The sequence below is a fragment of the Pseudochaenichthys georgianus genome, chromosome 22 (genome assembly GCF_902827115.2).
Source record: "Pseudochaenichthys georgianus chromosome 22, fPseGeo1.2, whole genome shotgun sequence".
NCBI lineage: Eukaryota > Metazoa > Chordata > Actinopteri > Perciformes > Channichthyidae > Pseudochaenichthys > Pseudochaenichthys georgianus.
The window spans coordinates 18,370,350-18,395,190 of record NC_047524.1 but is presented as its reverse complement, the minus strand read 5'-3'; the positions used below and the strand labels follow the sequence as shown (position 1 = coordinate 18,395,190).

General features: G+C 44.1%; 1 protein-coding gene across 2 annotated transcripts; it reads right to left on the bottom strand.

The window, feature by feature from the left end:
* Positions 1 to 24,841, bottom strand: LOC117467363 (serine/threonine-protein kinase PAK 6). 2 transcript variants are annotated; one of them, XM_034110934.1, is made up of 10 exons: positions 24,698 to 24,841; positions 21,747 to 22,066; positions 7,734 to 7,981; positions 5,718 to 6,377; positions 4,629 to 5,162; positions 3,781 to 3,914; positions 2,670 to 2,796; positions 2,458 to 2,583; positions 2,188 to 2,322; positions 1 to 1,448 (listed from the first exon to the last, which is right to left on the bottom strand). In XM_034110934.1, exons 3-10 carry the CDS (start codon positions 7,935 to 7,937, stop codon positions 1,281 to 1,283), a joined length of 2,088 nt encoding a protein of 695 aa, XP_033966825.1. In that variant the 5' UTR covers positions 7,938 to 7,981; positions 21,747 to 22,066; positions 24,698 to 24,841; the 3' UTR covers positions 1 to 1,280. The 2 variants fall into 2 exon arrangements, with proteins under 2 accessions (XP_033966825.1, XP_033966826.1); XM_034110935.1 differs by lacking the exon at positions 24,698 to 24,841 and adding an exon at positions 22,366 to 22,427.

The window sequence follows — 24,841 nt, the reverse complement described above, 5'->3', positions numbered from 1 at the left end:
ATAAAAATGTGTAATTCTCTTTTCACGAATGACCCACACAGAAATAGAAATACATGAAACGTGTCAACATGTATCCGTGTTAGAATACAAAGACGATGTGCAAAGTGTTTCTCAGCAGCAGGTGGACATCCTGCAGCATCACATGCCAGGCCTGTGTGCTTTATCTAGGCAAACAAATGCAAATTACAGTCATACACATCTTCTGGAGGAGCAACACACACATCTTGTGGTTTTTAAAAAGTCTGTCACAATACAAATAGGGCTGTATCAGAAGCAAACACTGAGATGTCACCTCACACACATCCATGTGCCCATGTGCTCACACACACACATGCACACATACACACATACATACAACTATACACTCACATTTCAGTAAAAGTACAATTTAGAATTCATCTCATATAATTTACTGCAGGTACAAGGACCTAATATTCAGCATTATATTTACATTATTAATTTATCTGCTTTTATTTCAAGTTCTTTAAATAATGAAACCTTATTTGCGACTTCACATCATACAAACAATCCACAACACCATTTGGAAATAAAGAATAAATATGAAAAAGAGGAATATAGAACTAGTGATTTCCAATAGTAGCAGCTAGGCTTTCATCTACCCATGTATAATGCTAATAAAGGAGAATTGTCTTTCGAATCCCAGTTTGGTACATATTCAAGCATTCACATTGGGCCAGGTGTGCCTCCATTTGGCCATGCAAAGAGTGTACGGACCAGGTTGTTGTCTAGTTTCCATAACAAAGACTGTGAATGTGCAGAGGTAACTTTATACTTCCTAATGAAGTCTCAATGAGCTACTGTGGTTTGAGCAACAGCTTTATAAGCTTTAAACTGCTGGCTATAACGCCCACTACGAACACTATAAAGGATCTTTAGAGTAGCACATGTTCATTACATATAGTTACGTGACATATTGACTTTTGCTGATATGCACCATGTTGTGAAGTGTTGAATCCCACTGAATGTTACAGGAAGCCAATCAATATTCGGATCAAACCCGATCCCAGAGGTGAGGAATTGCATGCTGCCTTCTACTCGCTCCTAAAGTGCTTCTCTCATGCCTGAGACCATGCGGTGTCCGTCAGCCAAACTTGCCGTCCTGCCACCATCACTATTGCAGCAACATGCTGTCTGGGTCTGCTTCTCTGGAGCTGATCTCCTGTTGGCTAGGGTGCTAGAGGAGTTGGACCTCGATGCTGGTCCGCGCCTGGACAGATCAGACTGAAGTTGAGTGTTCAGGGAGTAGGATCCCCACTTGGTCAGCAACGGGACATGCGCTTGCGGTACTGATCTACCAGCGGGACCAGGCACTGGGGTGACCCGCTCTGCAGCAGGAAAGGGTGCTCCAGCAGGTCAGTGGCACTGGCCCGTTCTAGGGGGTCCCGAGTCAGCATACGGTCCAGGAAGTCTTTTAAAACTGGGGAGATCTGAAGCACAGAGCAATGGATACATTTATTTTAACATCAATATATTGTGGCAGTAGTTGCTACATTTCGTCAATTTTATATATTGACAGCGGAGCTTCGATCTAAATGCTACTGTTGACCTTTAGAAAGGTTATATGTGCTCAACAATGTTTTTCCTGAGGTCAAATGTTCAACATATATATTTCCACGGGTCAATACATTGAAATCTAGCATAGCTTATATCTTACTAATGCCAAAGTCCCCAATTTTTGCAGGGAATATATTTGTCTGTCAATTTACATTTTTAAACATATTTTTAATAGGGAAAATGCATCCATCTCCCTTTTTCTTTTCCCCCATTTGAACTATTTACTTTTGTATCACTTACTGTACATCTTTAGTTTATATCAAGAGAAGCACATGCCCTGGGAACATAGGAGTGTTCCCATCAATATTGTGACATGCTATTGCTACCAATGAAAATACGTGGGTTGTATCAGATATTGTTATATCATGATAATGTTTAGCAGGTATGATGTTACAATGTAAACAAAGCATAGCTTGGCGTATTAGCATGCTAACCTGGCGATAGAGAAATACTCTCAGAGGGTGGCATGAATGTCTACCAAACATGCAATTAATCCATTCAGTAGTTGGTAGGACATGTTAAGCAACACCTCCTCACATTGATATGGAAAGAGGCGAGACTATGTTGGTAAAGAGACTATGTTGTGACCTTAATTTCTGTCTGTTCCCGTACCTGGTTGACATTTCGGACAGTAGGAGCCAACTCATCCCTTAGTCTCTTCATAGCTGCTACAGGCGTCTCACTGAAATACGGTGGCTCTCCATCCACCATCTCCACCACCATGATACCCATTGACCAAATATCCACCTGGTGAAAAATCACACGTTTTAAATAACGTGACAGTGCTTACAGAACAGAGTGCCACTGTTGGCATTTATGTTACATGAGCGAGATCACCACTGCTTTTCAGCCTGGATGCCTTTTGAATGTGTGCCTTCTCACCTCTGTGCCATATGGTGATTTGGAGATGACTTCGGGAGCCATCCAATAGGGTGTCCCCACCAAAGATTTCCTCTTAGGGATGTCCTTGCTGATTTGAGCACAGAAGCCAAAGTCTGAAAGCTTGACCTGTGGGGAAGAAGATAAATGTTTTACTATCAAGAAACTCAAAAACAGAAAGTAAGGAGAAAAGAATGTGTAACAACATGTCATACCCGTCCATCTAAAGTGAGCAGTATAGAGTCGCTCTTGATGTCTCTGTGGATGACTCCCTGCGAATGGAGATAGGCCAGGGCTTGCAGAACAGCTTCACACACAGTGGCAATCTGCTCTTCACTCAGCCTGCGCAATGACACGCATACAAGTTTACACACACATACAGAAACAGATATTACATTAACATTTCACATGTTTCCATTATGAGTTACGACAAATCAACAGCCGAGAAAGTTGAAATCAATGAGTCACAGCACATTAAAAGCAGCGATAACTCCCACACAGCAGAAGACCAACAAAACATTGTCATTACTGTGTTAATGTGACTTTGATATTTGAGGGGGGGAAAGCAACATAAACAGGAGACAAAGGCAATTTCAAACGGCAAGCAAGGTCATTTGCTGACAGAAAGTGGGTTACAAATCAGAGTGCTTTATCCTCCGAAACATGATTATCGTCATATTTAAAAGAAAATGTGAAATAAGCCTCAACAAATATTTCACACCAGACTGAAGCCAAGGAAAACAGAAAAATAAAAGGACCCTAATTATTCATTGTTCTGTCAATATAGTGATGATCTCAGTGTTTGTCAAACAGTGTTTGACTAAACAGTTGGCTCAATGTATATGTCATCTGACTTAAGAGAAATCTGTTCAGCCCTTTGAGTCAAGCGATGTGACCCTGTGTCATCCCATGGCGATCGAGCCAGCCATCTGTTAATAATATAAAATACATTGACAGCTCAAAACAAATTTGCTCTGTTAAAAGTCTACTCCCTTCTGCAGGTCGATGTGTTTTCATTAATGTTGATGTATGCGCTACTGGACAAAGTATCAGGAAATCAAATTCTCATTGAAAACTGACTTTCTACCTGGCATCTAAACATGCACAGATTTTATTATGTAATCAAATCATTTCTTGGAGTGAGAGGGAAGGCTGAATGACAGTCTTTGTGAGTCTTTGTTCTGTTAGTAACCATCACTGTTCCCTAAACAGCCGATACCATGCTACCCCCTTGTGGTAGATTTAGTTATTAAAGATGATATCATAACTCAAACAGAAATGCACCAATGAATCTTAAAATATTCTCCCGGGGGGGGGGGACAATACCTGGTTTCAGATACAATGTTGGTCAGTGCTCCACCCTGTAGATACTCCATGATAACCCACAGCTCCTCCTCCACTAGGGCTGACTTAAACATCTCCACCACATTCCTGTGCTGATAGTCTCTCATGATGACAACCTGCAACACAAGGTTTACGTAAGAATCAAAAACCTTTAGGGACACCACAATGATGGGGCCACTTTTTGTTTCTTCAATGTGAACTGGGTACTCAATAGTGTCTTTCATTAAAGGTCCAGCATAAGCCAAGATATCCCTGATGACATTATCACTTTTTTTTTTAATTAGAATGCTCCCTTCAGAGCCAAAGAAGACAATATACAACAGTTTTTTCAGAGTATTATTCCCAACAAGGAGCAAACTGAATTTCCTGTGTGCAATCATCGGAGTATCTCTTTAACTAACCCTTAAAATGAACATTTTGGTTAAATTAAACATGCCCTATGCCCATTTCAGAGGCTTTTAGGAATCTATGCCAACTTGGCACTTAGCACCTCTGTTGACAAATAATGGATGCTCCAAGCTAAGATAAGCATTGGAAATGTTGAATGTAGAAATCATGCTTAGTTGAAATGCTGTACAAGGCTCTTGCAGCTTCCCCCTGTAAAGGCTGTCTTGTGCAAGTCCTTTCTTGCCCATTCCTCTTCAAAAGTGGAGGGGAATGCAAAGTTAGTACAACCCATGTAGCCACATTCCTGTGAAATTAACTTGAGGTTTAAAAAGAGGAACTGTTCTTTATATGCTGGACCTCAAATCTGTTTCCGTAATCTTAAAGCATTGTGTGTTGGCAATTTGTGTCAAGTTTTTGTGGGAATCACAAAGTGAACATCGTACCTCATTGAAGAGCAACTCTCTCCTTTGCTGCCGCCGCAAGTCCATCATCTTCACGGCCACCTGCCTGCCGCTGTGCTTCTCTGTAGCGATACACACTACCCCCGTCGAGCCCTCCCCAATTTTCACAAAGTTCTCCAGATAAGACCGTGGATCGCCCTTGTCCACCACCATCTGCAGAGCCGCCTTAAACTGTTCATGGGTTACCTTTGGTGGGTCTGGCGGTGGTCTTGGTGAAGGATGTAGTGGGGGCCTGAAAGCAGGGGAGCAAGTGCCTGGAGGACTGGTGGCTAAAGAGCCTGTTGGGGAGGGTCGAGGCTGGGAAGGGCTGTCTTGCCTGGGGTAGGGAAGATTGGGGCATCCGGAGTGTCTGAGGAAGGGGTCTGGCCCATTTGGCCTCAGCCCCATGTTAGGGGACAGGCCAAGTGTGTAGCTAGCCGACGAGCGCACCGTTCGCTGGGGTCTGATGCCGCCCACAAGAGGACTGCTGTTGCCAGTGGGCAAGAAGCCAGAGTGGTACCTTACTGCAGAGTCTGCCTGTATAATAAAAGAGAAAAAGTGGAGAACATTAAGCGAGGGAGCTGAAAGAGAGTTGGCCGGTTGCCTGGAGTTCAAGACCTGCTTTAAAAGTGAAGGTAAATCAAGTCCTTCCAACTTACTCTGCATTCACTTCACCTGATTCGACCCATGTAAAGATGTTGCTATACAGACCCAAGTGTCCCGTGCTGATCTTGCCAAACACACCATCTCTCAACTTTTACAACCCCACTGGCACTTTAAACCCACATTTTATATTTTAACTCTAGAATGAATTTACATAGTCAATCCCAGAGCCGTAATCACCTTTAGTGTGGAGCCAATCAATATGCTGCCTCACTAAAGTTTCCACAACCTAAGCATGAAATGATTTTCTGACCAAAAACTTGTATTTTATGAATTCATAGCTCATGCAAAAACATGTTGAGCATTATTATGATGCACATAACGTTAGCTTAAATAAGCATATATTGTGTATTCTATGAATAATGTATTACCAGTGTACTTAACGGACACAACAATTGTGCAAAGGAACTTCTGCAACGACAGGCTTACTTTCAGGTCATAGGACGAGTACGGCCTCCCGGGGCTGTTCTGGGGGTGCATGTACATCGGTACGTTGGGCCGGAACTCTGCAGTGATAGCAGCCTGATCGCCTTGGGGCTGCTGTACAGTCATAGCTGGGCTGTAAAAACAAGCTATAGGTCTCTGATTGTGTTGCATTCCCCTGGGCAACTGGAAATCTCTCTTCCATATAACTCTCTCATGAGCGCTGCCCACCTCACCGCTCATATAAGCCCCGTGACTTAACACAGGGATGTTCTGGGACTGCAGCGGTTGCGAGGGTCCCTCCAGGGAGCTGACGCTGACTTCATATGTGGACCTGGCTTTTGGCAATATCCCATTGGGCTGCAGAGTGATGCTTTTCTTCATGCCCAAGTAGGGGGTATTGGTCTCACTGTGGATGTTCCTGGCCCTGTCCCTCCAATGACCCACATCCTCGTCGTCGTCGTCATCATCCTGGGTCAGGCCCTCGTACTGGTAAGTGTCTCCTTCGTTCACCTCCCCAAGCCTTCCCAGTGACTGGGCCCTCTTCCTGGCTGAGGGGCTGCTCTTCCTCAAAGAGTTTGAACTGGTCACAGACAGTCGGTTCATATCGTTGATCATGGCTGCGATGTAGTCTCCGTGACCGATCATGCTTCCCCGCACAATAGTCTGAAAGAAGAGAGGTGTTTATCTTAATCACATTGCACTTGCCATGATCACATTATAGAAAGGTTTTGGACTGTAAGGAATAATGAGGGTGACTTAATCATTGCTCAGAGGCGAGTTAAATTTAGACTTGAGAATCTGTAAAGGACATCATTGTCATTTTTCAAAGGCGGCAACTTAAACGAATGTATCAGGAGACACAACACAGTCAGAGTCTCTACAACTGCTCCTACGTTGCAACATTTTTGACATTACAGATAAATCATACTCCAGCCTTTCAGATGGAATGCAAAGAAAGCCAGCAGGCAAATGCAAACCTGTCCAAACAGAAAATGATCGAACAAACTTAAGATCTTTTTCCAGAGAAGTGATACTGTTGCAACTGTAAGAGAGGGTGCTCATTAGTGTCTCTCGGGCTAGAGTCATGTTCAGTTCACTGCCAGTCAACAGCCTCTCCTGTTTCTCTGGTTCGGTGCCATTACATCTGCACAGGGGGTAGAGGTCAGATGACATCTCACCTAGGTAAAGCACATCTCTGAGAAGAGAGAGTGGCAGGTGATAATGGTGATATATCCTATTCATGAACATTATGTAATAGTAGTCAGACATTTTATCAGATTTCACACAGAATTGTTCTCTTTATCAGTGAAATCTGAGTCTGAAGTGCATTATGAGGTTATTGTATAACACCGCAATCTTGATGACGCTATTAAAACCATAAATCTGACCTAAAAGCTGACAATATGCAACTCGTATTGAACAGCACTAATCACTTCATTACGGATCTAATAAGTTGGTGTTTTCTACATTTATTTATTTTGGGGGGGGGGTCACAAACAGAATCGACCTTATGCTACATAGCATAGAAATCCTGAGATTTGCGGGCTTTATCACTAACTGGCATTTCCACTGCTGTACCAGCACTTTTTTTTATCCCTCCTGCTTGACATCTGTGGGAAGGCACCATGGACTGTTATTAATTGCCTGCATGGAGTAATACATCTTGTGGCCCCTCTGAGTATTCAACATTGTACAGTCAGTGTACACAGCATGGTCATTATCCCAGCCCCATGATAGATAAGAAAGCAAAAAGATAAGAAAGGGAGCAGGCCTTCCTTCCAAGTTGTCATCAGAGGATAATGGCATGTTCTGAGACAGCAGGATCACTCTGCAGCACAGAAGGACACTTCTGCATAAATATAAGATATCTTTATGCATTAGTTTCTCTGAGATAATTTTATGTAGACAACTAACGACAAATTAATGAAGTTCCTAGTCAAACTATGTACTATTCATTAATAATCAGTTCAAGGTAAGGTTAGAGGATCAATAAAGAGTTGGTGTGGAGGTGTGGTGTACCTTCTTTGGCCTCAGCTCCACCTCTGTGATCCTCGAAGGGTCCACCATGGGTTTGGGCCTGCGCAGGTTCTCTATCAGGCTCTGCCATTGTGTCGGTAGGCCCACAAAGCAGCCACGCTTGTTGTCAAACGAGGTGTGGACACGGTGCTCAAAGTTCTTAGGCCCTGAAATCTCGGGCCTCTTCTTTTTCTTCTTGCGAAACATCCTCAGGTCCGCAAGGACGACAGCTTGAACGTTTCAAAATGCCCCTGTAAGAGAAAGATTCAGCTTTCAGTAAAAATGTCAGACCAAACATGATCAAGGAATTGTAATTTTGACATTTACATTCAAAGCAAGCCCCGAGTTCAAAACAATCTTGCCCCTGACTTACCATTCCCCTTTATTATCTACGTATCAACATATTGAAATGAAGTATCACAACTGGGAGAAATATTCAGCTCATCTAAGCCGTTCCATTTTTGGGATGTGAATGTCACTGCCTTGCTGGCTGTAACAAGCCTGTGCCTCTGAGAATTGCTCCAAGGAGAGAGGAAGGATTTGACAGCACATGTGTAATGAAGGATATCTGGTCAATCAAGGCTTATTCATTCACTCTGCCATTTTACTGATGAGCATGCGGCCGAGCTGGCCAGGGCCCACAGGCTTTCAGTGCATTAGCAGCACAAGTACAACATGCAGACACAAGCTCATGCAAACACTCACAAATATGCTATAGCAGGCTATCCTTCATAAACCCTTTATTACTCTTTCATATCCCATCCTAATTAGTACCTCGTGTGCCTATATGATTGTGGAGAGCGTAACCACTTAATCCTTGGATGGATGGCCATGGGTTTGGCAAGGCACTAACTGGGGTTTTACAGTATGCTAAGCTTTATTTTCCATTCAAGTGTAGGAAAAAAATTAAATACATTACATCTCATTTCCTCAGCTGCACAGCTGTACCGGGAGATAATCACTCTAATGTAAGTCTCATGATTAGTGTTAATACTGTTTCATGTAGCCTACAGTATGGAGGACGTGCAGGCTAGCTCTGTGGCTCTAGGGATCGCAATGCTGGTCTGTTGGTCAGTCGTAACTAAAATATCTTCACAACTAGTGGATGGATTATCATGAATGTTTGAAACACTCATGGTTTCCAGAGGATGAACTTTGATAACTTTAATCCTTCTAATCTTTCTTGTACCATCCTACGGTGACATTGAAATTTTGTTGAAGATTTTGGTTTGTCACCATATACCAATCAAACCAATTACACATTTTTACTGCAAATTACTGATGAGAATAAAATACAAACATTGCATTTAACTAAAGGAAAAAATGAGAAGCATGGGGTGCGTGTTGTCAAAGTCGGGGAATACCAAATGGGTTTACATAGCAAATCAATTAAATGTTTTCCTTTTTCCTTTCTAAGAGAAAACAGATAATTGGGCTATGTCATATTAAACTGGGATACTTTGAATTTTTTAATAATAATAATAATAATAATAATAATAACTGATATTTCTATAGCGCCTTTCAAGGGACCCAAGGTCGCTTTACAGAAATAGGGCAAGCACAAACAAAACAAAACAAAGGTCAGACAGACAAAACAACAGATCGATTTAAGGGCCGAAAGCCTTGATGAAAAGATGGGACTTGAGGGCCCTTTTGAAGGTGTCCAGTGTGGGGATGTTGCGAATCTCCGCAGGGAGAGCGTTCCAGAGGGTGGGGGCTGCCACACTGAAGGCTCTGTCCCCGAAGGTTCTCAGTTTGGTGCAGGGGGTGGTGAGCAGGCCAGAGTCTGAAGACCGCAGGTTCCGGGGTGGGGCATGTGGGTGGAGGATGTCCGATAGGTACTGGGGGGCAAGGGCATGGAGGGACTTGTAGGTCAGGAGGAGGACTTTATAAGTTATGCGGAACTTGACCGGCAACCAGTGGAGGTGGATGAGGGTGGGAGTGATGTGCTGCCACGGCTTTGTGTGTGTGAGGACCCGAGCTGCACAGTTTTGGACATACTGGAGCCTGTCCAGGGTTTTGTTGGGAACCCCGAATAGGACACCATTGCAGTAGTCCAAGCGGGTGGTGACAAATGTATGCACCAGGGTCTCGGCAACCGACTCCGAGAGTGACGGTCGGAGTCTGGCAATGTTCCGCAGGTGGTAGAAAGCCGATTTGGTCACTGATTTGACATGGGAATGGTAGGAAAGGGTGGAGTCGAGGATCACACCCAGGTTGCGGGCTTCAGGAGATGGGTCACCAACCTTCTGGAGCAGGGCCTTGGGTGCCACAACCATGAGCTCTGTTTTACTGCTGTTCAGCTTCAGATAGTTTGAAGACATCCATGTCTTGATGTCATGCAGGCAGTTGATGAGAGACTGAGGGGGGAGCTGGGAGGATGGAGTGGTGCTGAGATACAGTTGGGTATCATCAGCGTAGCAGTGGAAGTTGAGTCCATGATGTCGGATGATCTGGCCGAGGGGGAGCATGTAAATGGTGAACAGGAGGGGGCCAAGTACAGAGCCCTGGGGTACACCGTGGTGGACTGGGGCCGGGGGTGAGTTTGAGCCACTGATGGAGACAAACTGTTTCCTGTTGTGGAGGTAGGATGTCAACCAGGACAGCGCTGTGCCAGTGACACCCAGGAGGTCTGAGAGGTGGGTGAGGAGGATGTTGTGAGAGATGGTGTGAAACGCTGCAGAGAGGTCCAGGAGGATGAGGATGCTGAGGCGGCCAGAGTCAGCAGCAATGAGGAGGTCGTTGGTGATCTTGATGAGGGCGGTCTCAGTGCTGTGTTGCTGTCTGAAGCCAGATTGGAAGGGCTCATAGAGCTCATGGTTGGACATGTACAGATGGAGTTGTACGGCGACCACTCTTTCCAGAGTTTTGCTGACGAAGGGAAGGTTGGAGATCGGCCGGTGGTTCTGGAGGTCGTCGGGGTCCAGGCCAGGTTTTTTGAGTATGGGGGTGACTGAGGCCATTTTGAAGCTGGTGGGGACTATACCAGAAGCCAGAGAAGCGTTGATGATGACCACCATGTAGGGACAGAGGGTGGGTAGGCAGTCCTTGACCAGGGCTGTGGGCATGGGGTCCAGGGAGCAGGTGGAGGTCTTGGCCGAGCTGACCAGTTTGGCCACTTGGAGAGCATCCACAGGGGAGAAGGAGGAGAGGTTGGAGTGGGAGAGGCGCGGCACTTGAGGTGCGTTACCAGGTGCCTGAGGTGCAGGTAGGGGGGAAGGGCCAGTCACCAGGAGCAGCCGATAGATGTCCTCGACTTTCGCCTGGAAGAAGTCGAGGAATTTGGAGCACAGATCGGGAGCCCCTGAGGGCTGGGGGGCGTCAGGGGGCCGTAGTAGGCGGTTGATGGTGGAGAACAGTCTTCTGGGGTTGCTTTGCTGAGCACCAATGAGACGGGAGTAGTAGTGTGTCTTGGCATGGGAGAGATTCCTTGTATGTTTTTTTTTAAGGAGATTTGTTTATGAAACGTATCCAAAATCAATCTATGTTGGCATGCTCACAGTTTGGTAAAACAGACAGGAGTTACTGTAAGTAAGCTAAGGAATGTGCTGAGGAATGTGTCTAAAATTCAATTTTAGATACCTATAATGGTGAATAGTATGTTAAAAAGATTTTTCACACTTCTACTTGGTTGCCTGACACCCGCCACCTATGATCTTCTTAAAGCCACGAGACACCATTGATTAAAAAAAGTAATTTGACCACGGAGAACACAAGAGTTGCTTTCAACCCCTGCCTTGATTTATTAGTTTGCTTATGGTTTTGTGGGACTTTGGTGTTTTGAAGGGTTGTTTGGAATCACCAGTTACAAACTACACCATACTTTAGTAATGGTACTTCAGTTTCATTGAGTTGTTAATTACCACCAGGTGTATCTGCTTATAGTCAGAGGTGTCCTACTGATGAGCATGTTAGTACCCGGCCTAACACACTAAACTACGTTGGTGAACAATAAATATTCCTGCTTAACATGAACATAGAAGCATTTTCACTCTGAGTATGTAAGGAGGCTGATGTGACCGTTAGGCTCACCGCACATTGTGACCATAGACTTTTGTTTGTCTTGTCTTGTTTATGTGAGCAGAAAGTAGTACTTATGCCCTGATTCAGAGCCTACAAGATGCCCCTAGAACAGTGGTTCTCAAACTTTTTGTCAGGCCCCCCCTTTGGAAAAAAACTAAAGTCGGGCCTCCCCAACACAAATAGTCACGTAATGCATGGGAGCCTGCCTGCAGACCTCCACTCTCAGGACAGTTCCGGTGCAGACCTCCACTCTCAGGACACCTCCACTGTCAGTACAGGAAGTGACGATTCTGACGCGTTTTTTCCCCGCCCACCAAAGGACTCGTTTGATGGAAGTTTTCAAATCACAATGGAGACTCATCACGGAGGTGATGAGTCCGCCCACCGTGCACTTTGGGTCAGCCTTGGTCAAGCCCTTTTGACCCCCCCAGCCTGGTTCTCGTAAAAGTTTTTCGCTCAAATGACACCATGGAGGAATGTAACGGGAGTTGACAGGGGACTCTGCCCTCCTCACGAGTGCCTATTTTCGGACACTTTTTTTCACTTTTCCCCGGTTTTATAATTTTTTTGGCTATTTCACCCGGTTTCTACCGGGGACATTGCCCGGTCTCGGGTGTCCCCCCACGGCCTGTGTCCAGCCCCCCCCCCCCACACTCATCCATATATTAACGGATTTTGACAATTTTTGTTGCATTTTTCTCCTCTCCTCTCACTGATCGAATGGCAAACGCGACCCACTGTCGGAGGGCCTCCGCACCGGCCGATTTGAAGCGTGACCAAGACGCACCGTCCAGGGGTCCCACGGGTCCCGCAGCAGGGTGGAGGTTCCCAGCTGGAACCTCCCCACCTCCGCCGCGGTGCACCCAGCAAACACGGTTGTTTCTCGAACCTTCCACTGTTGTCTAGCGGGTGTAACTAAAATACAAGATGTCGTATTTATATATATATATAAATAAATATATATATCTATATAGATATATATATATAATATATAGATAATAAGTGTCAGTGCTATTTTATGTTGTATTAGCGTGCATTTCCTGTTCGGAAAGTGGTGCTGCGGCTGTACTGATAGTAACTACAATACAAGGTGTCCGTATATATCTATATATATAGATATATACATATGTATATAATAAGTGTCACGATCCGATTTTATTTTGTATTTGCGTGCATTTCCTGTTTGGAAAGTGGCACTGTACTGATAGTGGTGATTTTATTTTGGAATTCTTAGTGTGCACTTCCTGTACTGACAGTGGAGGTGTCCTGAGAGTGGAGGTCTGCAGGCAGACCCCTCTCACGTAATGGGTCAAGTTAACATTTATTAAAATACATCAATATGAACGTGCATTCCTTTAAAAAAAAAAAAATCACTTTGCTAGAACAGTGATAATAAAACAATGCTCCATAAGTCTGTGTGCTCCAAAAAATAAATACAATTGTGCAATCCCTTTGCTAGAACAATAAGTTATAATACTTTGCCTCTGCTGGTCTTCTGACCGTCCCCACCCCACGCCTCGTCACCATGGGTGCTCGGGCTTTTAGCTGCACTGCTCCCAGACTCTGGAACTCCCTCCCCCCGCACATCCGACAGTCAGACACAATCACCATATTCAAATCCCAATTAAAAACCCACCTGTTCAAATCTGCTTACTCACTGTAGTGCTCCCCATTATATGTTTCATTTGTGTCCACTTGACTGTCTCCTCCATGATTTCCTGTTTGTGTTTTTATCATGTTCTGTTGCCTATTAGCGTTTTTGTTGTTGTTTTTTTTAACAAATTGTACGGTGTCCTTGGGTGTCATGAAAGGGGCCTAAAAATAAAATGTATTATTATTATTACTTTGCAATCTGTGCAAGAAAATGCTGATATTTGGCAAAAAAAAGTGTGTCTTATCACAGCATTAGTGGCTGCAATGAGCCTGTTTTGCACTGCACGTTTCTTCAAAACGGGGTTGCAGGCTCAGTGGCGGCGCCAGAGATTTTCTTTTGGGGGTTTATTTATTTATTTAACATTTAGGGTTTCCCATTAATGTACCGGTCGCTACAGTTGAATTTTGTACTGCAACACTCCCCACGCACATACACAGTGTATCCACGACTGTTACAATGAAGGCTCGATAATCAGCTCACGGCATATAGGTGTAAGCAGGGGTAAAGTGCTATTTGTATAAGTGGGCAGTGGACCTAACATCCTCTAGGGGGGTCCGTGGCATGCTCCCCCGGGAGCATCTGTCAATCTGGTGCACTTTGAGAGCAACATTAAGAGATCTATGGATACATCTCTCAACACCCATTTGAAACAGAACTGTAAACAGATTTACTATATTTTTTATGGATATTTTACAAATCACTCTTTAAACTGTATTCTTGTTTTACTGTCATAGTATTTCATACCTGTTTTTCATTTATTCTCCTGTTTTTTAATACCTATAACGATCATATAAACGTGTGCCTCGGAATTAATTGTTTACATTAATCATGACCAAACCGTTTGAGACCCACTGAGATAACTAATCTCAGTGGGTAATCTAAACACTGAGAGTCCTTTACCTCACTGAGCTGGGGTTATCTGAGCCTCTCAGTCTGACAGGAGAGGACTCTCCTCCACCTTGTTGTTGAAAAAGCTCCTTATATCTGTTGGTGTAGCTAGCACCAGATGCTAACAACAACAATCTCCGGTACCAGTGCGAGCTCTCTCTCTCGCTCGCGCACGCACACAAAATGGCTCGTTCCACACACACACACACACACACACACACACACACACACACACACACACACACACACACACACACACACACACACACACACACACACACACACACACACACACACACACACACACACACACACACACACACACACACACACACACACACACACACACACACACACACACACACACACACACACACACACACACACACAGCCGAGCTTGAATGAAACACAGAGACCCAAGCGTACTTGTACTGTACTGTAGCATATTATTTTAGAATCAATAATTTTTCAAATTATGAATTTCGCACATAAAAATAAAAAAGATATACATTTCTTGGGGGTGCTTAGGGGGTGCTATGGCTATCCTAGGCACCCCCTAGCGCCCCCCTGACGCCGCCTATTGACCTTCCATCCTCAACATGTACATTACAAACCTGTGTCCTACAGCGCCCTCATAGGTTTCTAAGGTTTCTAGTGTAACTTCCGCCGGTCATGCCGACGTCATAACAATTGTCATAAACATTTTTGCTGTCATAACCATTTTCCTCCCCCCCCCCCCCCCCTGTCATGCCTCTGTGCCCCCCACTTTGAGAAACACTGCCCTAGAATATCTCCCATCATGCACTGTAAATGGTGGGAGTTGAGGAAATTAGTTTTGCAGTCGTCGAGGGCTCGGCAAGAGATCACGCTTGCAACCTCTCCTCTCTCTGCCGCCCCCAGACCAGCCCTTCTGTAATCAGCATCAACGCTGCCTGTTATGAGCTCTATCGGTGATTACCCCACACCAATTGCCCCAACGCATCACTAGAGGGTAAAAGGAGGTCAGGCCCACTGGTCACATCAGCTAAACCTGCCTCATTATATGAAGGCAGGCCTGGCGGGGTGAGTGTTGAGGGGGGGTGTCACCCTCCAAGGATAATTTAATCCCGAGGCTAATATGCTAAGTGTTGCATAAGCGTATCACTCTGTGCTCTCCCTATGTACATAATGTGTTGCTGGGAAGGACTTTAATTCCATCTGACAGGGACATTATGGTGTGCAGGCTCTCAGGAGGTGGGAGACAAGACTGAGGGCTGAAATTATAGTCAGACCTGCGTGAGACAAGGACCACGCTCAATCCTACAGACATAGAAAGGCTTTTAAGCCCCAATTGTGGCTGCTTTTTGAATAACAAACGCTTGAGAAAACAAGCTGAGAAACAGAAGATTGCCGTCTCTGCTTTTTCCTTCTTTTATTTTTGCTGCGCAAGAGACTATCTGCTTAGATAGCTGTTTAAAAGATGTTGGCATTGACAGAACAAATATTTACACATAGCGCTCATGTATCCTTTTACAAGCAGATCAATCAATATTTACTCATGAGTCAAATGCAAACTGCTACAGTCCTCCACTGCCAGCAATAATGGGGTGATAACAGAGCAAATAGAATGGCTGCAATCTTGATTGTAAAGCATCAAGATGTATCCGTTTAAAGCGGCAGAGAAGAGAACATATCACATTATTCATCCTCATTTTTGTAACCACTGTGATAAAGGGGAAACCAGGAACACACGCACACTTTGTTGATTCATGCTCAGGCAAAAATGAATTAAAAGGTTGATGCAATTATTGATTTACAAGCTTTAATCACAAGCAACTGGCCTTATATTGACCCCTATCACTCTGCCAAGCGTATGAGTGTCTTGATAACAATATGCCATTTATTTCTGCGCCAGTAGTATAAATAAGTATGCACAGAGCTGAACTTGCACAGTGCATGTTCACGCTTTCTGGTCACATCCCTCTAAACTGCAGGGACTTGACCCTATGCCTCTTGACCCTATGCCTCAGTGCATGGCTTGTCTTCTTGATCTATCAAAGTGCTGAGGCAAAACTCAGCAGGCTGCTGTCAGGGAAATGAAAAGCCAAACAGGATGAGGTCACATCAAAATGGTGCTATATTAGGTATTTCTCTTCATACAACTGTGTGCAGGAGCAAAGCAAAAACATTTGAATTCACCAATCAGTGCAAACTACGATCTCACAGATAGAAGATCCCGTGGGTCTAAAGCTGTTCATACCTGCTTGTCTGACTAACCACTAACCACTAAATAAAATAAGATGATGAAGCAGGCAGATTGTGACATCACATTTTCTAATCATAACCGCAACAGCTTTACATCCCTCTTCCCGGCTGAAATTAATCATAGTCTTACCCCAAAACTAAACAGAGTTTCTTCACCTGACGGCGTGGCCGGGCCCCTTCATGCCATGCAGAAATGCAAGCAGGCAATCCATACGTTTCCCACACACAACATGACAGCACAGGAGAGGGCATGTTCACATTCCCCGAGCAGGTTGCGTTGCGGATGAGTGGGAGGGGATCGAGAGATAAGAGAGATATTGGATTTGCTCGATGTTAGTGCTCCAAGCTCTGTTGAATGATTATTTTTTTCCTATTTGCCCTGGTTTCTGCTTCAACCTTTCTGTTGGCATGCATGCAGAAATGTAGCAAGCGTGCAGGTGACTGTGCTCGCAGGAGGATTAGTATGGTGTTCAGTCCTCCACTGATCTAATTTTAGGACACATCATGCAACCCTCTCTCCTCTCTGGCTCCAGACACATGTTTATTTTGTACAGGATTCATGTCAAATAGTGAGGTGAGGGTGGGAGACGATGGAGATAAGGTTATCCCCTTTTTGGGTCTGTCGTTGTGCACATATTTAAGCATAAGACGCTATGCTGAATTACAGGGGGCTTCATCTCTTTTATAGAGGCTTAGATAGCAATCAGCTGCTGTTTTTGGACTCTGCAGTGCAGCGTGAGGGGCTTAGAGATTGCCCTTCTATCAGCTTCATTATGATGACCGTTCTGCCCTTTGAGTGTAATGAGACTGGCTCTCAAGAGGGAGGAAGGGGCTTGGTTGGTCATCTATTCCTTTTCCTTGGGCTTTGTAAAACACACACACATACACGCACCATCTGAGGGCATAAACAAGATAACAGAGCTGGATTTGACCGGACGGTACAATAGCAGTGTTTATGATTTAGGTTGATTTCTGTATTCTCTTTGAAGTCACCTCTGCAGACATGGAAGGATTGTCAATAGGAGACGACTATGGATATAATAAGATGCGTTCGATGACACGGAATAACACGTTACTGTCATGCATCTTTTATGCTATTGGTCTGAAACATCATGCATCGTAAAGTACTTTGAATACAAGGAATGTTTGAGAATGGCACACATCTCCTGCCTCTGCAAAGTTGGTCATTGGGTAAATGTGGCTTGTGAGCACAGTTTGCTTTTTTCTGTAGCCATGCTAGCGGCTAGTGGTGGTAATGTTAGTTGGTTGGTTGGTTTGTCGGTCAAACTCTACTTTGGTGCAGACGGAAATGTTTCAGCAACAACATGATAGATTGTCATGAGGTTTCAGGAGGGTAACTCCTTGTGTCAATAGCAGCTCTGACACATCCTGTAAGGTTCACATTTGTGTGTTCAAGGATAAACTGCTAGAGAAGAAACCATTCTGTTTTCAATGGGGCCCTCAAAAAGACAGAAAATACTTTAAAGTCATGACAAAATAAAAGTATACAAAAGCACCTAACATAATGTACACACACATCTATAGTTCTATAATAGTTTGGGTAATTCCTAGACTTTTTTCTAGGATCCAAATCTATATTTGTCCTAAACTTTGGTCTAACAGATATGCAAAAACAATGGCAGTTGGAGAGCGTAGAGGGCTTACAAAGCCATGTCCTATCTCACAATGTCAATGCTAGGGAAAAACTATTTTTTGTATCCTCCATGTGACCGCTCAAAAACTGTAATAGGTTCTCCTAAAGCCCATGCTTCCACCAAGTGTGATGACAATCGGGGTCAGTATTTTTCCGTAATTGTGCTGACAGACAAACAATCTGTACCAAAAACAAAACATCCTTACCATGGAGGTACTGCACATGACTGTAGCTAGCACTCTCATTGTGAGCATGTTAGCATGCTGACGTTAGCATTTACCTCAAAGCAACACTGTTCATAGTTAAAGCCTCACACGATAACATGACTTGAGTCTATTGGTCTGGGATATGCATGACATTGAAGCAGCTACTTGGAACTACAAAAGGTTTAGCAGAAAAATAGCAACTACAGGTGAGGATGTGTGCCATTTTTGCTAAAGCAGTCAAACAACACCTTTCTCAGTCTTTGAAATAAGTGTATCTCTGATAATTCTCTGCTCAGGGGGAAGGACACTGCTTCATATGGACTAGTTTAAGCTTATATGCAAAGCGAAGCAAAGGAAGTTAAAGTGCAAGCTACGATAAAAAATTGTCAGAGGCAATAATATTCATTGACATTATATTGACATTCTGCATTTATATGTCTGTTTCTTTGAAATTGGATATTAAGCAATGACCTATATTCGCACAGAGAGTTCATTGATAGTGACATATCTTGAGTATTTCAAATGTCACATAACTCGCAGCGATTCGTCATGTGTAGGCTTTCACTCAAACCGCTGTATTAAGAAGTGCAAGTGTTTTTTGAAGTCCTAGAGCACTGCAATTCTGAGAAAGTAAACAATCAAATAGCCTGTCTGTCACTTTCTTGTGCACTGAATGAGTAAGAAAAGGCCTCAGGATTGGGAGTGTATAGAAGAAATCTAATGTCCGTGGCCAACAATGTGAGCTGTCAGTTCTTCAAGAGCAGGGATCTGCGCTGTGAGCATCAGTCTTGTGTTAATATTGACAGGAGGAAAGAAGAAATGAGAGGTCATGACAGGAGGAGAGAGAGTGTGGGAGGAAAGGAGAGCGTGGACACGTTGTGACTAAAAAAGAGCTGGAAGAAATTAAATGAACGAAGATGTTGAATAGGTGTTCATAGATTTAAAGGTCAGAGCCTTTCAAATTAATCTTCACATGTTTCTATGTCTGATTTAAAAATAGCAGGAGTCTTCGTTGTTTAGATGTAACCGTTTTTCTCTGTCATCTTGGGCAGCTTTGTCTGCAGTAAACACGCCACTGAAGGGGATTTGAGGACAGAACACTTGCATCAACAGAGGGCATATATCATTCTGTCACCTGACATATTGGCACTGATTCTCCCAGATGAGATAATGGACAAGCAAACTAGTTTGTTGTGGCCCTCAGCTAAGAGCAGGGACATAAAGCCACAGTAAAAGCTATAATCGCCATCTTCAAACACCTTAACATAATGACATTGTAAAAGCAGCACTTCTAGTGTCCTGGGGCCTTTATGGGATGTTGGATTTATGCTGACACGTCACTAAGAAACACACTCCTAACTCGGGAAGTATGCTTTTCCATGCTGTTAAACAATATGTATGCTAAGATTTATTCAGGAGAGTACAGAAATGCAGCACTGACCAACACTCTGTTTAATTAAAGATCCTCTTGGCTCTCACAAGTGCTTTGAACAATTTGACGCTGTGTTGATAGAGACGTACGATCAGCCCGGACCAATAGTACGAGCCCAACTCTTCTCTCTTGGGTCTAATTTATTGATGCGCCAGGCCTCGGTGCAAGCTTTACTGTACGTGCATGTCCTTATGAAAGCTTTGATTTATATATTTTTAGCCCGGGCCTCAGCGTGTCTCTCCCAGGGACAAAGCACTAATCATTTTTAACATCAGACTCCTTTACAGTATCAACCTGCGCCAACTCTGCTGCCCTCCCATGTCACCCAGCATGGCTGCTGTTTCAGCCCACAGAGGGGAATCATGGCACGCTGCCCTAATTTAGATGCCGTTTTAATCCTTAGTGCTTGGCGTCTCATGGTCATTGGCGACGCTAAGCTGCTAATGCACGCCCTACCCTACATCGGCAGACATGACACAAGCACTGAAAACAATTGTGAAAACAGTAGGGCTTCTGACAATGATGTAACACTGACACCTGCATGCTGTCACGTATCAAGTCCCTCTCACTGCCTGGCCTGTCAGTTTCTCACTACATGGACTAGAGTCTATGCTGAGGGTTTGTGGTTCACCAAGAGCAACATGGTCTAAATGAGATGGCCCCATAACAACTTTGAGACAATTCCTGAGCGGAGCACAAACATCTTACAAAGTGAAGCAGATGTCCAGCTGTGTGTGTCTGTTTCTGTGTGTGTGTTAGGGTGTGCAATGCGTGCACCAAAGACACCTTCTCTGTCACCTCCTCTACCCTTTTTCTCATCCTCTGTCTTCTTGAATATCAATGAGTAACCTGAGACACTAACACATGGTCAGTTACATCATCTGACTGAAGTATTGCACTACTAAAAACACTAATTCCGAGAACCTAGAGCCGTGGATCTTATGTAATTCCTTTGTCTTGATTACTTTTAAGAGTTGTCTGAGTCACAACTCTTAAACAAGTGTGTGAATGTCACACAACTCTGTCAATAAGAATGGTGAAGTATTCGAAGACAACTCAAATCTATACACCTCTTTAAAACACCTTAGCCTCAAATTGATTTTCACTGGGTGGTTCAATGTTGCATCTAATAGAAAGACTAAAAGAGAGACTCTGCAAGTCTGTTTTCAACAGCACGAAGCGGCTTCCTTAATGTCTTAAATTCAAACAGATCACAGTTCAAATATCGCCTCCCACGTTCATGCAAGCTCTAACACAACAGGTTTTCCAATGATTACATTTAAGGATGAAAGTCTATTATGTTAACAAAATACAGTCACATGTCAAAGCACGCATTTACTGTTGAGTGTGTAAATAAACTTCATTCCTAATCCACTGGTAGGACCTGAAATATCACCTTAGCCTTCACACTCACACTTGCACACACACACACAATGGTAAAAACAAGAAGCTCCTTTTTTCTGTTTTTGTAAAGTGAGATCCATTTTCGGGATTGTTGTAACCTTTTCTTTAAAATAGAGGTTGAGGAGAGAAGTGACAGAGGCACGAAGGGAGAGAGGGGATGTGGGGACTTTGAGGAGGAGGGGTGAGCATAAGGTGAAGGCTCTTTTGAGATGCAGTCCATCATTGAATACATCCTCTCTGACTTCCCTTTTTTCTCCCTTTCACCCCGACACCAGCACCTGGCTGCACAGCATTCTGCTCCTCTCTACCTCCTTCTTCTCTTCCTCCACCAGGGCTGATGCCTACCGACTACCCCGCTCCTTATCAATGACGCTAAGCCTCTTTTCCCTTTTTCCTCCCACCCACCTCCCCCTCATTACCCAACTCTCCTCACCGTGGAAGAGGAATCTCTGGAGGGATAAATCATTGTTAGAAGAGGGAACAAATATATAAAATGTGCCATCGCCCTTACCTTGCCGCGTAGTGAAGAAGAGAGCCTCTCTCCACCAGAAGGATTAGAAGCAAGACTGAGCACATACACTATTGTACACTCACATTCACACACTCACACACACTCACACACGGACACACACGCTGCTCTCCTTCTCTCTCATACGACGACGAGGAGCTCTCAAGCCGACGCACACTGCAGGCTGCCGCTTGCCTGGGAAAGCCTGATGCGTTCCTCCCTCCAGGCAGAAGCACATATCTCAAAGGCTCTTTGTTGGGACTGAATCATCCCGGGCTGCGAGGCTGAGTGCTGGTCCATGTGCCGGAGCCTGGACACACAGACTGACCGTACAAAAGGGGGACAAAGCCATGAACAGGAAAGACAGCATCCAGGAGGAGAGAATACCACAGCCCCATACAGCTACTTCCACCCCCCCCCTCTCCCTCTCCTGCTCTGACTCGCTGTCTCTCTCTCACTCTCACACACGCTCTCCCTCCCACCTTCCTCTCTCTCTCTTTATCACTTCCCCTCCGTCCCTGCCTCCTCCCACTCCCTCATTGGGCTGCAAAAGAATTGATAGCGGCGTGTGCATGTGTGCCGGGTTTCCAGTGACTGTAAGGAGAGGAGAGCTTCGACTCACCTCATCACCTGGGATACCTTTCACCCTTCCTCCACCACCCCTCCCTCCCTGCCTTCCATCTCTCTCCCTCTGTCTCCTTTGCACGTAATGTGGGTGACATGCGAACATGAGGGCGCTGCGTTCGCCCCTTGTGCTGCTGTTCAGTCAAATGCATTATCCATGAAATGACAGGGTTAGGGGTGGCAGATGGTGGGAGGGGTTGTTGTAGCTGTAAAGCATTGAAGAGGAGGAAGGGGGGGGGGAGCATAGAGTTGGGCTATTTCTGTAGAGGGTGAAATCCTCGCTCTCCCAATTTTTTCATTTTGACCCAAAAATCTTTGTGGATGAAGAAGTTACAACACTGCCACAGAGTAGCATGCTCATTATTTGACTGAAGCATTCCCCTCACTTTTTTTTACCACAGTCGTTTCCTGAATAATTTATACAGCAGCATAAGAGCAGACACAAAGCAGGAAAATGTATTAGGGTCAAGTCGTGCAGAAATGCCTGGCAGTCTGAGCCAGAATTGGGGCATACATGTTCGACACAGCGTTTGGATATGATGAGACGCTTGCAGAGGCACTATAACAAGCTGTAATGATGATGTTCCTCTACATCAAATAAACTCAAAGAAAGAAGGCTCCACTGAACCAATCTGCATAACAATGACACATTTGCCTGTTGGGGGCATAGCAGACACGACCCCTCCCTCTCTTTGACTCTTGCTCGTGGGCATTATTGTCACAGATATGTATTGGCTTGGCTGTATTTGTACTGCCTCGCATGACTTTCAGAGCTGCGAACAGCATTACAATGGTCTTGTAATGTATGTCTTTGTAGGCAAAAATGGGCGATTATCACAAAAACAGTCCTGTTTGCTGAGGCTGTCTGCCGAGACATTTATGAACCCAACCTCTGCATGGCCAATGTGAAGGGAAACTATAAGCTTTAAAAGATCAATAAATGATAAGCATGCTAAAAATAAATGCATTTGTATTTCTTCTTTTTGACCTAAATACTGTTGAACCATCAAAAATGCTATTAAAACAGTTATTTTAAGAGGAAAGGTGTGTTTATTTTAAGTTTTTTTGTATCTTTCTATTATTATCTATAATTATTTGGTTTCCCTTGTGCTGTTAATGCGAGTTATATGTATCGTTTTAACTCACAGCGTTATTTGATCAATCCTTTTTTAGTACGTGTCCATAGAGAGACATTATAATGTTAACTTTGGATTCAAGGGGTTTATTTAAATGTATTTGTCAGCTTCCCTGTCAGACTCCTGACCTTTCTGATGCATCTCATGAAAACACTTACCACCCCATTTGGATGAATAGTAGAACCCGGCATGTGATGTAAAAAAGGGCTTACAGTGACAAGAGCCGTCTTAAACCACAGTGTCATTACAATGAAAGCCAAGGGGCTGTATAAGTGATACTGCCTTAATTGTTTGCATTTCAATTCATTCTATTGTTTTGGATGAATCTGTAAAGGATTACACCAGGGGTTATCAGGGTTCAGCCTATGTAGCTATAGCAAATGTCATTTCTTGTCATAATCCAGTGACATTTCCAGATGACCTTTAAATCCACTCTAATTCTCTAAGAGTGAGGCAACTACAGCAGAAATTAAAACAAAGCGTTGGCATACAAGGTACTGTAAGTCACAATTATGAGACAAAAGTCACGATTTTGACATACTAAATCAAAAAGTATGAGATAATAGGTCAACATTACGGGATAGTCAGTCAAAAATGATGAGTCATTTTCATCATGACTAACTTCATCTTTTTTTTCTCTGCATGGCTTTAAGGGGATGCTGCACTTTGTGATGCTCTTCTCTCTCCATGCATGGTTGGCCAAGTGCAGTTCACCTTGATGCAAAATGTCTACTGGCTTCAAAGTGAGGTGCTGTAGAGTGCAAACTTTCTGTGAACTGGTGCATGCGAAGACAAATAATACAAAATAGGTTAAGAGCTCTGACTGCAAAAACATGGCCCGTGGAACCTGAGTGTTCTTGTCTATCAAAGTAACAATGCTGGACAAAAGCTCTTCTCTGAGGGCCTATCCAAAGCGCATTAAGCAAAGGTAGCTTGCCCGTACCATCTGTCCACTGCAGTAAGGGAGAGCTATGGATTTTCTGTCTGAGACGCTATCGGAGTCACTGGCTGCTTGCTTTTCACGCGATGAGCTTTTAAAGTCCTGCCAAATAGCGAGCCATAGAGGATGCATTATGATGTAATTATGCTGTGTTATTATGATGGGACTGCATCGTGTTGCCTATCATTTATCACTGAATTTCAGCTGCTCTCGGTGCTAAACCAACATTTGAAGTAGACAGTTTGGGAACTCACCAGTTGAGAGGATCTTGGCTGGCAGTGTCATATTTCCAGAATGAGATTAAAATGTGTTTCCACAGTGCTCCGTGTGCATGTAAAAGCAGCAACACTCTGTGGCACAGCACATCAGTGTAGTGACCTCCCGGGAATAACCGAGGC